Source organism: Sus scrofa, chromosome 6 (assembly GCF_000003025.6).
Source record: "Sus scrofa isolate TJ Tabasco breed Duroc chromosome 6, Sscrofa11.1, whole genome shotgun sequence".
NCBI lineage: Eukaryota > Metazoa > Chordata > Mammalia > Artiodactyla > Suidae > Sus > Sus scrofa.
The window spans coordinates 98,687,784-98,704,882 of NC_010448.4; the positions used below are offsets into that span (position 1 = coordinate 98,687,784).

General features: G+C 38.7%; 1 protein-coding gene across 3 annotated transcripts in view; it reads right to left on the reverse strand.

Moving 5' to 3' along the window:
- Positions 9,424 to 17,099, reverse strand: part of ANKRD12 (ankyrin repeat domain 12) — a 117,521-nt gene continuing 109,845 nt past the window's right edge. For 2 of the 3 annotated variants that reach the window (XM_021096063.1, XM_021096064.1), the window contains exons 11-13: positions 15,119 to 15,262; positions 13,234 to 13,329; positions 9,437 to 12,203 (exon numbers count right to left, since the gene is read on the reverse strand). In XM_021096063.1, the coding sequence (XP_020951722.1) occupies positions 12,018 to 12,203; positions 13,234 to 13,329; positions 15,119 to 15,262 (426 nt within the window). In that variant the 3' untranslated portion in view covers positions 9,437 to 12,017. Of the gene's footprint in view, positions 12,204 to 13,233; positions 13,330 to 15,118; positions 15,263 to 17,099 lie in introns of all 3 variants that reach the window. The other variant, XM_021096065.1, reaches the window with a different exon arrangement.

The window sequence follows — 17,099 nt, forward strand, 5'->3', positions numbered from 1 at the left end:
TTTGAAACTATTTTTTCCCATTCCATAGGTTGTCTTTTTGGGGTGTTTTTTTTTTTTATGGTTTCCTTTGCTGTGCAAAAATTTGTCAGTTTGATTAGGTCCCATTTGTTTATTTTTGATTTTATTTCTGTTGCCTTGGAAGACTGACTTAAAAAAACATTTGTAAGGTTGATGTCAGAGAATATTTTGCCTATGTTCTCTTCTAGGAATTTGGTAGTGTCTTGTCTTAAGTTTAAGTCTTTAAGCTATTTTGAGTTTATTTTTGTGCATGGTGTGAGGGTGTGTTCATTTCATTGATTTACAAGCATCTGTCCAGTTTTCCCAGCACCACTTGCTAAAAAGACTGTTTCCCATTTTATATTCTTGCCTCCTTTGTCGAAGATTAATTGACCACAGGTGTCTGCATTTATTTCTGGGTTCTCTATTCTGTTCAGTTGGTCTGTATGTCTGTTTTGGTACCAGTACCACACTGTCTTGATGACTGTGGCTTTGTAATATTGCCTGAAGTCTGGGAGAGTTATGCCTCCTGTGTAGTTTTTTTTCCTCAGGATTGCTTTGGCAATTCTGGGTCTTTTGTAGTTCCATATCAGTTTTTGGATTGTTTGTTCTAGTTTTGTGAAAAATGTCATGGGTAATTTGATAGGGACTGCATTGAATCTGTAGATTGCTTTGGGTAGTTTGGCCATTTTTACAATATTAACTTTTCCAACCCAGGAGCATGGAGTATCTTTTCATTTCTTTTCATCCTCTTTAATTTTCTTGATTAATGTTTTATAGTTCTCAGCATATAAGTCTTTCACCTCCTTGGTCAGGTGTAGTCCCAGGTATTTGATTTTTTTTGGGGGTATGATTTTAAAAGGTATTGTATTTCTGTATTCCTTTTCTAATATTTCATTTTTAATATACAGAAATGTGACTGATTTCTGAATGTTAATCTTATATCCTGATACTTTGCTGAATTTGTTGATCAGTTCAAGTAGTTTTTGTGTTGAGTCCTTAGGGTTTTCTATATATAGTATCATGTCGTCTGCATACAGTGACAATTTTACCTCTTCTCTTTCAGTTTGGATACCTTTTATTTCTTTTGTTTGTCTGATTGCAGTGGCTAGGACTTCCAAAACTATGTTGAATAAAAGTGGTGAGAGTGGGCATCCTTGTCTTCTTCCACATTTTAGCAGGAAGGCTTTCAGCTTTTCTCCATTGAGTATTATATTTGCTGTAGGTATGTCATAAATGGCTTTTTTTATGTTAAGGTATGTTCCCTCTATACCCACTTTGGTAAGAGTTTTTATCATGAATGGATGTTGGACTTCGTCAAATGCTTTTTCTGCATCTATTGCGGTGATCATGTGGTTATGACTTTTCTTTTGTTAATGTGGTGTATGATGTTGATTGATTTGTGTGGGTTGAACCATCCTTGCGAACCTGGGATGAATCCCACTTGATCATGGTGCATGATCTTTTTTACATGTTGTTGAATTCGGTTGGCTAAAATTTTGTTGAGAATTTTTGCATTTATATCTACTGAAGATATTAGCCTATAGTTTTCTTTTTTTGGTAGTATCTTTGGTTTTGGTATTAGGGTGATGGTGGCATCATAGAATGTCTTTGGGAGTGTTCCTTCTTCTTCAACCTTTTGGAAAAGTTTAAGGAGGATGGGTATAAGTTCCTCTTTGTATGTTTGGTAGAATTTGCCCGTGAAGCCATCTGATCCTGGACTTTTATTTGTAGGGAGTGTTTTTATGACATATTCAATTTCATTTCTAGTGATTGGTCTGTTCATTTGATCTATTTCTTCTTGATTCAGTGTGTTGGTGGGCTGTAAGTCTCTAGAAAGTTGTCCATTTCTTCTAGGTTGTCAAATTTGTTGGCATATAATTTTTCATAGTATTCTCTTATGGCTTTTTGTATTTCTGCAGTATCTGTTGTGATTTCTCCTTTTTCATTTCTTCTTTTGTTTATTTGGGTTTTCTCTCTCCTCTTCTTGGTGAGTCTGGCCAGAGGTTTGTCAATTTTGTTTACCTTTTCAAAGAACCAGCTCTTGGTTTTATTGATTTTTTTCTATTGTTTTTTGAATCTCTATTTTATTGATTTCCTCTCTGATCTTTATGATTTCCTTCCTTCTACTCACTTTAGGTTTAGTTTGTTGTTCTTTTCCTAATTCATTTAGGCGGTGGGTTAAGTTGTCAATTTGAGATTTTTCTTCTTCTTCTTTTTTTTTTAAACAAGTGCCGCACCTGCGGCTCATGGAAGTTCCCAGGCTAGGGGTTGAGCCACAGCCACTGTAGAAGCAATGCCCAGTGGTTATGTTGTGAGCCACACGGGAAGTCCCAGATTTTTCTTCTTTTTTGAGAAAGCCTGTATCACTATGAATTTCCCTCTGAGCACTTCTTTTGTGGCATCCCATAGATTTTGCGGCTTTTTTTTTTTTTGTCTTTTGTTATTTTGGGGCCACACTTGACGCATATGGAGGTTCCCAGACTGGGGTCTAATCAGAGCTGTGGCTGCTGGCCTGCACCACAGCCACAGCAACTGGGGATCCAAGCCATATCTGTGACCTACAACACAGTTCACAGCAACGCCAGATCCTTTACCCACTGAGTGAGGCCAGGGATTGAACCTGAAACCTCATGGGTCCTAATCAGATTCATTTCTGCTGCACCACAGCAGGAACTCCTTGCCATCCCATAGATTTTGAATGGTTTTGTCTTCATTATCATTTGTCCCCAGGTATTTTTTAATTTCCTTCTTGATTTCCTCATTGACCCATTGGTTTTTCAGTAGCATGTTGTTTGGTCTCTGTGTAGTTAGTTTTTTCTCATTTCTTTTCCTGTGGTTGATTTCTAGTTTCATGCCATTGTGGTCAGAGAAGATACTTGAAATAATTTATATACTCTTAAATTTGTTGAGGTTAGCTTTGTGCCCCAGTATGTAATTGATCCTTGAGAATGTTCCATGTGCCCTTGATAAGAATGTATATTTTTATTTTTTGGGGTGTAATGTCCTGAAAATGTCAATTAAGTCTAATTTTCTATAGTGTCATCTAGGATCTCTGTTGTCTTATTGATTTTCTGCATCTCTTTAGTTTTAAATACCACTCCCATTTCACAAACTATGTTGCTATGATTCTCGTTCCATTTTAGGAACACCTAATTTATATATACTTTCTAAATATTCCAATTGGGGCAGTTACACAAGCAGTTTAATTAAAGCATTATTAGATGGACAGTTAAAAATATACTACTATGAATTATTTTAGCAAACACTGCTTATATTAAGGATGTTTGCAAAGACAGAATTCTTTGCCTTGAATTTGTTTCATGAAAACCTAAATGCATGGATGTTCCTACCTTCCTTAAGTTTGTATGGATTTTAATGAAGACCGACAAGTATGGTGCACACAGGGGTCAGAATGCTTCCTCTCCACTCTCCCTTCTTGGGCTTGTGGATGAATGACGCCAGGATATAATTCAATTTGGCTCCAGGTTTTATTTTTTAATTATTTATTTTTTTAGGGCCACACCCTCGGCATATGGAGGTTCCCAGGCCAGGGTTTGAATCTGAGCTGTAGCTGCCAGCCTACACCACACCCACAGCAATGCCGGATCTGAGCCATATCTGCAACTTACGCCACGGCTCATGGCAATGCCAGATCCTTAACCCACTGAGCAAGGCCAGGGTTGGAACCTGAGTCCTCATGGATACTAAGGCATGATGGCAACTCTAGCTCCAGCTTTTCAACTACTTGTGTTGGTGTTCGCTTAGCTGTTTTTACCAAAGTTAAGCTGTGCCTGAGGATTCCTTTGTGATTTCTCAGATTTCGATGAGATAATGTATAAGAACACACACAGTGTTTACTAAATGCTAATTTTATTACCGCCTGTCTCCATTTCACATTTGCAGACATCATAACCTTAACCTAATGAAGTGCTCTCCTCTCTAATCAATCCTTTACTTGGGTTCCCTAGCACAATTGTTTATTCACCAATTAGATAAATGTTTGTTGAGTACCTGCTGCGATCCTGTACATGTAGGATGAAAAGGACACTGACCTTGTCCTGAAAAAGCTGGCAATGAACGAGATGGAGGTGGACTTAAAAAACGGTAGGTCTGGTAAAATGCCAGCTGGGCACAGTGCACATTTTAGCTGCCTGGTTCCCACTCCTCAGGGACCTGTCTGTTCTCTGTCCTAGTCCCGGTCCTCAGTCACAGTCTAGATGCTTCTCTCAGCTGCCAAGACCAGGTTCTGAGCCCAATCCCTCACCAGATGGCCCCAGTTCAGGATGCTGGGGACAGGGCTGGTGGGCAAGTCCCAGTCGGTAATAGGGTGGAGGGCCCGCACCAGGTAGTGGGGGGCCTCAGAGGCCCACAGACCTTAAATGAAGCCTGCCACCAAACCAGCTAGTGTCCCAGTGTATTTGCTCTATTAGCTGCATTACTGCAGGAATTGAGCATCATTTCCAAGCCTGACTCCTCACCTGGGAAGGTGAGAAAAGCATGTCCACGCTGGGGAGGGTTAGACCAGTTAGTGAATGGTGAACATCCAATTTCATGGCTAGCAGGGTCAGCACAACCATTCTTCCGGTTTCCTTTGGGATTCTGGTTGTTCTCCATGACTTTTCCTTCACTGACAACATGATCCCTCCCTTCTTCAGGGAACCCAGGACCCATCGGCTTATTGGCAGCCTCTCTACACAAATTGTCTTCCCTCAAAGAACCTAACGCATTTGCTTACACTGAGTGATGCGGTCTGCATGTTTCATCTTCAGGGGTATTTATCTTAGGGGGTATTTGCTTCTATTTGATTTGCTCTGCACAAATATGAAATTATTATGTTTATCCCATTAGAGAATCTACATTTAAGCCATGGATAATTTATATTACCTGCTATATAATGAATCTATGGAGTATTTCTCTTCCTAGAAGTGTTGCTCCAGAAGGTAGAGTGTCAACAAGGGGAGTTTTAGGCTCTTCACTTTTTATTATAATTATTTTTTTCTTTGTAGGGCTGCATCTGTGGCAGATCAAAGTTCCCAGGCTAGGAGCAGGATCAGAGCTACAGCTGAGGCCTATGCCACAGCCACAGCCACAGCAATGCAGGATCCGAGCTGTCTCTGTGACCCACACCAGGGCTCATGGCTATACTGGATCCTTAACACACTGAGTGAGGCCGGGAATCCACATCCTCATGGATACTAGTTCAATTCTTAACCACTGAACCACAACGAGAGCTCCTAGGCTCTTCATTTTTTTTTTTTTTTTAAGTTTTCTAATAGTCAAAGCTGTCCAGAAGTAACTTAGAACTCATACTACAATTTAAAATTAAGGCAAAGACTGTCAGATCTCCAACTCAGGAAGCCATGGGGGGGGGTGGGATTTAATTCTTATACAAGCACCAATGATCATGAAGGAATTGGTTTGGGATAAATTTAGGTTTCTGCTGTCATCAGCAAAGACTAACCAACCACATAATTTAGTTGCTTCCTCTTGTCCATATTCATAGTGAACACTGAGCAAGTGGCCATGTAGGTCAGCCCTTCTTAAAATGCAGTCCACAGATGCACAGGGATCCCTGGAGAAGCCTGGGGGACCTGTGAAGTCAAAGCACTTTCACAGTAATGGTAAGACAGCATTTGTCTTTTAAACTGTGTTGCCTTTTTATTAAAGCCACAACTGTAAAACTGCTGATTCCTTAAAACAAACTGAGGCAGATGTACCCAGCTGTACTGGGAGCCAGCGCCAAACACTCAGTTTAAAAAAAAAAAAAAAAAAAAAAAAAAAAAAAAAGGCCGACTTCACTTAAGTAGGTCCTTGATAAAGCAGTAAAAATCAGATTAAATTTCAACTTTTGAGTACATGTCTTTTTAGTATTCTCTGTAACAGAAGGGGAGAATTCATACTATACTTTTGTGGCATACCAAAGTAAAACGATTGGAGGAAAAAAGCACTTGAGTTTCGAGCTGAACTGCTTTTTCCATGGAATATCATTTTTACTTGAAAAGATGACAAGCTATAGTTATTCATATTTGATTTCCTGGCATTTTATAGTCTCATATACATAAAGTGAGGTTGTCTCTTTAAGGAAAACAAGTGACAATGTTTGTTGCCAATGATGTTTGGGCTTTTAAGTGAAAATTAGAATTTTGGATAACTTGCATCTGTCACCTAGAATTTCACAACTTAAAAGACCCATTTCTGATGAAATCAGAAGTGATATTAACAAGCTGAGGGTTTTTTTGTACTGTATAATGAAATGTGTCAACACTTGGGAAACACAAATAACTCAGTAAACCAATATTCTCAAAATGATCAATACATGATGTCACAAGATCATGCATGTTAAAAAGACCCATTCCAAATACAAGCCAGATCAATGGATTTCAACATAATACAGTTACGAAGAATTCACAGGTATAGTTTCAGATTCCATGAAACAAATTGTTTTAGAAACATATACATTTGCTGAGGACTCAAGAATAAATGCCCAGAGTTATCTGAAAATCTATTAAAATATTCCTTTTCCTACTGAGACCAGATTTTCTTCAACCAAACCAAACTAACCCCAAAACAGAACAAATAACAGATACAACAGCGTGCAGAAGCAGACAGAAAATTCTAGCTTTCTTCTTTTTGGCCAGATATTAAAGAGAGTTGCAACAATTTAAAATAATGCACTTTCCTGATCTTTATTTTTGGAAATATATTTTTCATAATAATCAACATGAAAAGCATTTATTAACAAATTCCTTAAAAACTGGAGTTCCCATTGTGGCTCAGCTGTAACAAACCCGACCACTATACCTGAGGACGAGGGTTCGATCCCTGGCCTCGCTCAGTGGGTTAAAGAATCCAGTGTTGCTGTGCACTGCGGTGCAGGTCGCAGATGTGGCTCCGACCTGGCATGGTTGTGGCTGTGGTGTAGGCTGGCAGCTGAAGCTCCAATTCGATGCCTAGCCTGGAAATCTCATATGCAAATGCAGCCCTAAAAAACCAAAAAACTCTTTCAACAATGGCACATATCAGTTGATACCGCACATAAGCAAAAGCTCTCAGAGTACTTCTTGGAGTCCAGACAAGTCCTGTGACCAAAAGGTTTGAGAAACTGATTACCCAGGTAAATGCTGTGTAAATTCTCAAGAGACACAGTCCCTGGGACAGCTCATGTACCACCAAGTGTGTGCTGGCTGAGCCCATGAATAACAGACAAGTGTAAATCAGCAAAAGAGCTGGAAACTGCCAACAGGACACAGTTCAGACAAGTCACCTGCTTCCTAAAGTCCATCCACATGCCACTTGAACAAGCAAGCAAGCGCATTACTAGGAACTGCACAGAGGAGCTTGACAACCTAGACAAGATGTAAAGGGTGTCAAGACAACCGTAGGTTAATTCAGGAGAGGATTTTTCAAGACGTCTGATACTCAAATATTACTGGCTTTACAATTAAATAGAGGTAGTGTTGCTAAGAAGCTGAAAGCTATGGTTGCATATCTGTGTGGCTGCTGAGCTGCTAGTAATTGAAGGGAACATTTTTGGAGGGCAGCTGATAGGACATCGACTCTGTATTCTGAAAAAGTCATGACAGTGTAGAAGTATTGTGAAAGTGAGGAAACTAGTCATGAAGAGAAATGGAGAGGCCAGCTATAGACGAGGTCAAAATATTTAGGACAGACCTGACAAAGGATTGGTGTGGAGAAAAGAACTTCCTGCAAATCAATAAAAAGACGACACAATGAAAAATGAGCAAAACATGTGACATTTCACAAAACAGAATGTACAAATGGCCACTAAACATACTACAAGGTATGTTCAACCTTCTTAGGCATCAGAGAAGAGGGTAACCATTGCATATTCACCTAAAATGCTAAAACTAAAGACTGACACCACCAAATATTGATGAGGACTCAAAGGAACCTGGCCTCTCACAGTTGCCAGAAGGGTGTAAAACTACAGCCACTTTGAGAACTGCAGCTTCCACTGAAGTGAGATATACACCCATGCACTACGACATGGTGACTGTAGCCAAGGTATGGACCCAAGAGTGATGAAAGAATGTGTTCACACACACAAAAAAAGACCAGCGTGTTTAGAGCAGTTTTATTCATGAAAGCCCCCAACTGGGAACAATCTAAGTGTCTACCAACAAGAGAGTGAATAAACAGGTTTATACAAAATACTCCCACTCATTCATAAAAAGGAACGGATTACTGACACATGCAGCTTCGGAATTTCAAAGCTTATGTTGAAAGAAAGCAGACACAAAGCAGTACATACCATTTGAGTTCATATACACAAAGTTCAAGAACAAGTACAGGAAACATGTGGTGATAGGACTCTGGGGTGCAGTACTCTGCAAGAGGGCTCAAGGGAACTTCTTGGTTTGGGTGATGGTAACATCAGTGTATGCATTTTTTAGGATTTATCAAACTCCCTACTTCAGATGTGGGCATTTTTATTGGATACAAATTATACAATTAAAAAAAAAAACTGAATAGAAAGGTACTGATAATGCTCTTAAGCTAAGTTATGGGCACAGTGGTGGTATTTTTTTACCCTATAAACATATGCTACATATGTCTCAATCTCTGTATCAACAGCAAATTTTCTTTAGAAGTGGATGAAAAAGACGTTTACCTAAAAGCTTTTTATATAGTACAACTCGAATATCTACATATAGCATGTAACTTTTAAAAATATACATTAAAAATTTATCAATGGGGAGTTCCCATTGTGGCTCAGTGGTAATGAAGCTGACTAGTATCCATGAGGATATAGTAGGTTCAATCCCTGGCCTTGTTCAGTGGGTTAAGGATGTGATGTTGCCATGAGCTGCGGCGTAGGTCACAGACATGGCTTGGATCCCGTACTGCTGTGGCTGTGACATAGGCCAGCAGCTGCAGCTCCAATGCGACCCCTAGCCTGGGAACTTTCATATGCTGCAGGTGCTGGTGTGGCCCTAAAAAGCAAAGAAAACAAAAACAAACCCACAAAAAACAAGATAATTTCCTCTACATAAAATTTTGGGTTTTTGTGTCAGAGTAACAGAGCTAGAATAAAAATGCTCTTAACTTTACAGATAACTAAGAAAAAATACATATTTAGCATTGCACTCAATTTCTAGAGTAAGTATATAATTCTCAAGTCTCTTAAAATGAGCTTCATGGGGTCTTTGCCTCAGATTTTTGCAGTTAAGGCTGCAGAATGTCTAACAGTTAAAATTCATTTTTGAGACCTCATTACTGAATAGACTTGAGCTTGAAAGGCTAATTCTTCAGAGGTTGTTTCCCCAAATGTGTATTTTGCAATTTTTCTAGCTGCCTAAGTAAACACTGTGTTTGGCTTGGAGACATATGAGAGTGGAAAACAAAACACTTATCACACATTTCACTCTTATTTTTTCTATAAAAATATAACTCTTTATTAAATAACATGCACAAATATCAACTAGTCATTTATTAAACATATCATTTAGAACAAGATTTGAAGAAATACAAATCCTTAGGTACAATTTAGTATCTTGTTCATGATATTTGAATAGTTTAAAAAGAATCACTGATTAAACTAACCATCCTTTATTTCTTTCAGAATCCTCTTTTTTAGCATATACCCCATTCCAAGTTTTTTCTAGCATTTCAGAGCTTCAGAATACCTTTAATATCAAAAGCCCTTAACTACTTAAGTATAAATTCCCATGGAGAAGGCATACACTTTTTTTTTAAGCTATCCCGATTAGCTTTGAGTCACTTTACAAAGGAAATCTGTAGAAGCAGAACCATGGCAGATAGGCTCCAGCAACTTGAGGTACCATTGAAGAGGGTGAGAACTATGGTTAGTACTAAAAAGCTAGTGTGACTAAAACACGCCAGACTTCTGTTTGCTTACTTTTTCTCTTCTGCAGCTTGTTCTGTTTGGCCAAACAGTGATTTTTTCTTTTTGCCTCCTTTCTCTGGTTGAACCATCAGAACAAAATGCTGTATAAACTTATCCCTCTCATGTTTTCTATGACTTTAATGCTCAATTATCTGGTTTCTTATTTTTAGGCAAAAGTATAAACAAAATTTGCATTTTCATATTAAAAAGTATTGCTTTTATAAATTAGCTTTTCATGTTCCCAGCCTTAATAAACTTAACTTCAACAAAACCAGTGCTTCAAAATCTACCCTGCCTTTCTTGGCCCCATTTATCCAATAAAGAGGGCCAAAATCGTCCATCTAAATTTCTAACGACTACTACATCCAATCTTTATAATAAAGTCCTTGCACTGTGTATTTTTTCACACGTGCTGCTTTATTGCGCATGCCAGGTACAGAATGAATTAAAATATAAACTGATGTAAAAATTCAAAAATCCTGAAGCTTAATATATACCTTTGCACTCAAAAACTCTGATTTTACATTCCTTCCCATTAGCTGGGATTTCCAACTTGCAAGGTGAATTTAAATCACTTTATTCCTCATATATTCTTTTTGCTTTTTTCTACCAGTATAAAAAACATCCAATACTATTTTATAATTCAAGAAAGTATTGTGGAAAGTTCTGTAAATTTTATCTCATATACTTATGATCAATTTTACATATAACCTAATTTTCTTTTCAAAAACATGTAAGTTTAGCAGCAGGTTTCAGATCTGAAACATTCCTAAATATTTAATTTATAGGAGAAACTGGACTTTTTCTAAGCATATTGCTAATTATTTTATTAAAAACAGCATACCAAATATTATTTTAATTATAAAATTCTGAAAATTATGTTTTGTATCTTGATACAAGGAAAAAATACAACATATTAATTTTTCATAAACATTGCAGAGATCAATCAGAATATGCCTATTTTTTAACTTATTTTGACTACCAAATATCTTTTTGAGTACTCCGTTTTTATTTTAAAAGTGCAAAGGTTATTAAGCTTAAAACATTTTATTTAAGCAATGTAAAAAAGTTTTACAATGATTTAACATGACCAACAAAATTTATTAAACATATTTACATATATTCACAGATTCTTTCATACTTGAGTATTAAAATAGACATTTACAATTTTGGAATTTTCATTCAAAGGCATTTTTGGGGAGGAGAGAAGAATAGGCTCCATTGTGAGATGAAGAAAGAGCTGTTGTCTTTGCATGACTAATTCTAAATAAAAGTTCAACACAGTAAGTCACAGGTACTTCCTGGGAGACTGGTGTGAAACTCCTTACACTAGCTCCAGGCATCACCATGGAGGGCTGAACTCTAGGAGCATGCAGTGCAGCGACGTCACAATCTTCACGGTTATGGTGATGGACACAAGCTAACTCAAACACGCATGCCTTATTTTAAAAGTTCTGCTATCTGAACACACAATCACTACACTCCATACAAACTACAACTTTGGTCCAATAAAATATCAGACAAAACAGTTTTACAATTATTTCTTTGTATATGTTTTGACTACCAATCCCTTTGTATACATTTTTGACCATTAATTACAAGATTTACATCTGCACAATATGTATAAAATAAGTTATTAAAAAGGAAGACAATATTAAAACTTTCAAAAGGAAAGCTGTACAATTAACTTACAGATAAAATAAACTGAAGAAATTTTGTGCCAAGTTTTTCTTCCACATTAGAAACTATTTGGTAGGAACTGAACCTTTTAGTTTACTGATATATTTTAATAAAGCTTGAATGCAATTTGAACACTAGTGGTTATCTTGTACTTAGACTGCTAACAACTTCCAGCGCCATCAGCAGATTCTCAACTTTTTAAATATCTATCACAGTCTGCCAACAAGCTCGAACGCAACAATTACCTTTCACCTATATAAATAATAGTTTTTATTTAGAACTGTTTGGATCTAAGATCCAAGTTCCATTTTTAATAAAATGACAGTGTTTACTACGTAACCAACTTTAGCTGAACTTTACTAACAGCTGTGAAGGCATGACATCGTATTTTTGTCAAAAGGCAGTTTTCCACAGTACAACGCTCTTGAGACTCATTCCTTTAAGACAACCCACCAGGAAGTAACGGCTGCTATATAGGAGTCAATTCAAAGTCATCGTTAACATCAACAAGGGGAACATAGAATTCCTGAATTTCATAGATGCTGATGGATTTGTAGGTGGCAGGATCAAGTTCCTGGAGTTTGAGCTGCCACTCTAACCTCTGGACGGCATTTAAAGCTGCAGCTTCATGTTGCTGCCTCATTAAAAGACAGGTCTATTTAAAAGAAGAGAAGAATTAAGTGGTTATTCTATTAATTTGCTTTGTGTAAGAATTAATCTCATGCAGCATTTCTTCAGGGCTAGGGGTGTATCAAATTTCTGGATTACAGTCCATTTCTGTTTCACCCTGTTTTATCCATATGCCAAATACCTCTGGGTCTGCAACTTCCCATGGGTCTGCAACTTCCCAGTCATCTAAAGAGACTTTAATTTGAAACTTGAAACTGTTTGTTCGAGCAATAACATTTCAAATTATCAGAAGAATCATGAAAATCTAAGGAGAGGTGATTTTTTTTTTTCTTTTTTCTTTTTAGGGCCACACCTGTGGCATATGGAAGTTCCCAGGCTAGGGGTCAAATTGGAGCTGCAGCTGCCGGCCTACACCACAGCCACACTGGATCCAAGCTATGACTGTGACCTACATTACAGCTCACGGCAGCGCCAGATCCTTAACCCACTGAGCAAGGCCAGGATCAAACCCACATCCTCATGGATATCAGTTGGGTTCGTAACCCAATGAGCCACAATGGGAACTCCCAGAAATGATTTTTTTTTTTTTTTTTTTTTTTTTTTTTTTTTTTTTTTGGGGCCCCACTCACGGGACATGGAGGTTTCCAGGCCAGGGGTCTAATTGGAGCTACAGCCACTGGCCTACGCCACAGCTCACAGCAATGCCAGATCCTTAACCCACTGATCAAGGTCAGGGATAGAACCCGAAACCTCATGGTTCCTAGTTGGATTTGTTTCTGCTGCACCACAATGGGAACTCCTCATTCTCCTATTCTTTTATGTGTTGAAACTATAAGCAGACTGCACAATGGATAATAAGCATGAAGACCCCATTAGAAACTGCTTTTTCCAATGGTAGCTGCACCTTTTACGGTAAACTGGACCTGAAAAATGGGTGTCTATCTTTCAAAGATTCACCAGCATTTCCTTTCCTGACCACTCCTCTCTAGCAAAGCTGCAGTTTCTGTTTACAAAGGTGCAACATCCACTTAAAGTGAACTTCTAAACATACATACCTTTAATTTGTCAAATTTATCATCCACATCTTGTAACCAAGACATGAACTGTCTTGCATTAAAGCGATCCCTCACGGAAGTTTTACTGTCATCAGACTGAAAGAGAACATTAAAGTAGTTGAATATTATAAAATAAAATAATGCCCTTTAAAGTCCATTTTCCATTTTATCTTTTTATGGTACATTCTACTTTTAAAGGAATGATGTAAATGTTTCAAAGAAGGATAAAATATAATGCAAATGTTTAAAAATTTTGATAGGGTATTTCATACTGAGTAGACAGATTAGTTATGAGAATTATTAGGAATGCTGAGTTTAGTTACTAAATAGATCCTACCCCTCTGTGAGTCAAAAATGTCTCAAAAAAGGCCTGTCATACAAAGCATTATGCCTGTGACATTCTTATTAAAGTACAATTGATTATGAAATGAATTTTAATGTTACAGCTTACCACATGTAGGGAGAAAAAATGTTAAGGAAGGAGACAGGCTTTTGTGTCTGACATTTCTTTCAGGACCAATACTTTGGAATGCTCATAAAGAAATTCTATACCTATACTTTTTTTTTTTTTTTTTTTTTTTTTTAAACAGAAGCGTGACCATTTCTTTATTAAGTTATACAAAAAGGGGAGAGGAGCAGGGCAGCTGTGGGGCTTGGCAAACCTGGCCTGGTGCTGTCTGAGAGAAGGGGATCTGAGGGAGACCCAGGGGTCAGGCAGGGTAGGGATGGGCAGGATGCGAGACAGGGATGCAGGGGTTAAGAAGGAGAGGCTACCAGAGGAGAGTGGGATGGGCTGGAGGAAAGGAGAGGGAGAGGGAGCAGGCAACTGGGGACCAGCTGGGAAGCTCAGATGGAGGAGGTCAGGAGGTGGAAGATGGCAGTGAGAATGGAGGGAGCAGTGACCGGAGGGGCGACATGAGAAAGCTGGGGAGCGAGAAGGTGGCTGCTTCGGTGCAGGGCCCAGAGCAGGGAGCCTGGTGAAGAGTGGCTGTACTCAGGCTGTCACCATCCCCACTTCCAGACTCTGAGGGGCCTCCCACCCCAGCTCACTGGTAGGGGGCTCACACTGATGCCCCATTTTCTGTCTTCTGCCACTTGGGATCTGCTCCATCCTGCTCTTTGGCAGCTCTCTTAAGTGTGGGAAAATTCACTTATTTTTGGAAATTATAACCCATTAGGGCCTTCTTTTTTTTTTTTTTTTAAACAGATGAAAAAAAAAATCCAGAGAGAACTTTCTTTGTAATATACCTTATGCCCTTGTGTTTCTATAGTTTGATTTGAAACAGCATTTCCTAGACTTTTTTGGTGATAATCCTTCATTATCTGTATTCACACTTTTATATTCTCTCTTATGACCAATAAATTTTATTCTGGTTTATGAAGCACAAAAAAAATTCTGACAACTGATGTCTGGTTCTGAATTCATTTAATTTATAGGTGACAGTAAACTTTTTCAAGAAATAGATACATTTTGTTCGCAAGCATGTTAATTTATCCCAGTAACACCCAGGATTCAAAGCCTGGCCTATTTCAACACTGCACCGAGGTTCTGCCTGCTGTCCCCTCTTACTGCCTGTAGCTTCCAGTTGTGTGAAGGTCAGAGTCAAGGTATAAACACCTGCTTCAGAAACACGCTACAAGTTATGTTTAAAATGACACTATCCTAAGCACGTGCTTAAGTTTCATAATTATCTGTTTTTATGGCACAAACCTAATATTTAGAAGATTTTAGAAAATAGAGGACCAGGTGACTTGCAAGTACTTTAGTCTGAAAGAGTTGTTTTCTCCTTTGAGCTTTACTGCTTTCAAATTTCTCCTGAGGAACAGGTTACAAAGCAGGCACGCTGTGTGAAAGGCCCCAAGACTGCAGTGGCAGGCCCCTTACCTGAGCGTCCAGAGGCACGCTGTACACCTCGGCGTCCAGGAGGACAGTGCATGCACTGAAGGGCAGTGTCTGGTTGGCCAGCGTCCTGGCAGCCCTGTAGTGCACCCGCAGGACCTCCTGCTCGTTGGACACTATGAGCTTCTCCTGGGCGAACAAAGAACGAGCAACTCTTCAACCATTTGTTTTTCAAATAAATCAAATCACTTCAAGTGCTAAAGAATGTGAATCTCAGAGCAGCTTTTTTGTTTTTTTTCCCCCCTTTTCTGGCTGCCCAGCAGCATATGGAAGCTCCTGGGCCAGGGATCAGATCTGAGTTGCAGTTACACTGTGTCCTTAACCCCACAGTCCTGGCCAGAAGGTTTTCCTTCACAGTAAGCCTGAGAAATTTGAGAATTCCGAGTGTTGTAAAAACAGAAGTAAATTTCCTTTTCAAAGTTGGTAGTCTCTTTTTAAAAAATATTTTTTGGAGTTGTTGTTGTGGCGCAGTGGAAACGAATCCAACTAGGAACCATGAGGTTGCGGGTTTGATCCCTGGCCTCGCTCAGTGGGTTAAAGGATCCAGTGTTGCTGTGAGCTGTGGTGGAGGTTGTAGACACGACTCAGATCTGGCATTGCTGTGGCTGTGGTGTAGGCCAACAGCTGTAGCTCCGATTGGACCCCTAGCCTGGGAACCTCCACATGCCGCTGATGCGGCGCTAAAAAGCAAAAAAAAAAAAAAATTAATTAAAAAAAAAAATAAATAAATTTTTTTTTTCCCTCTTTTTTGGCCGATCCCCAACATATGGAATTCCCAAGCCAGGGATCAGATCCAAGCCATGGTTTCAATCTAAGTCACAGCTGTGGCAATTTCAGATCTTCAACACACTGTGTTGGGCAGGGTATTGAACCTGTGTCCTAGTACTCCCTCCCAAGATGCCACGAATCCCACTGGGAACTCCTAAAAACTATTTTTTTAAAGTGCACAATGACGGCTTTTAGCATAGAGCTGTCCCTTGATATCTGCAGGGGACTGGTTGCAGGACCCCTCCAGATACCAAAATCCATGGCTGCTCAAGTCCCTTTTATAAAATGGTTTAATACTGGCAAATGGCCTATGCACACCCTCCTGTATTCTTTAAATTGTCTCTAGATTACTTACAATACCTGATACAATCTAAATACTATGTAAATAGTTTCTGGTGTGTGGCAAACTCAAGGTTTGCTTTTTGGAACTTTCTGGAATTTTTTTTTTCTAGTATTTTTGATCCATGGTTGGTTGAATCCATGGATGTGGACCTGCAGCTATGGAGGGTCTACATATTCACCAAGATGTTCAACCATTACCACTAATTCCAGAACATTTTCATCACTCCACAAAGAAACCCCACACCCATCAATAGTCACTTGATACTCCTCTTCTACCCGACAACTGCTGTCTCTACTCTTCTGTTCTTACGGATTTACCTTTCATGAATATTTCATATAATATGTGGTCTTTTGTGACTGGCTCCTTTCATGTCACATGTTTCGGGGTTTATCTGTGTTGGGGCATGTATCAGTATCTCATTTCTTTCTATGCATTTTTTTTTTTTTTATCCATTCATCAGCTGATGGTTTTTTGGGCTGTCTTCTTTTGGGCTATTGTGAATAAGGCTGCTATGAACATTCGTGCTCAATTTTTATTTGAATGTGTATTTTTATTTCTCTTGGGTAAATAACTAGGAGTGAAAGTGCTAGGGCATAATGGTAGTTTTACGTTTACGTTATTGAGGAAGTGCCAAAATGTTTTTAGTAGCAGTTGTATCATTTTATATCTCACCTGCAATGTATATAGGAGTTCAATTTTTTCACAGTCTTGCCATCATTTGCTATTATCTGTCTTTTTTATTATATCCAGCCTAACTATTCTGAAGTGGTATGCCACTGTGGTGGCAGCTTCACTTTTATAATGAGTATTTATAAACACATATGACAGCACTACAGGATCCATAGCTGGTCAAAT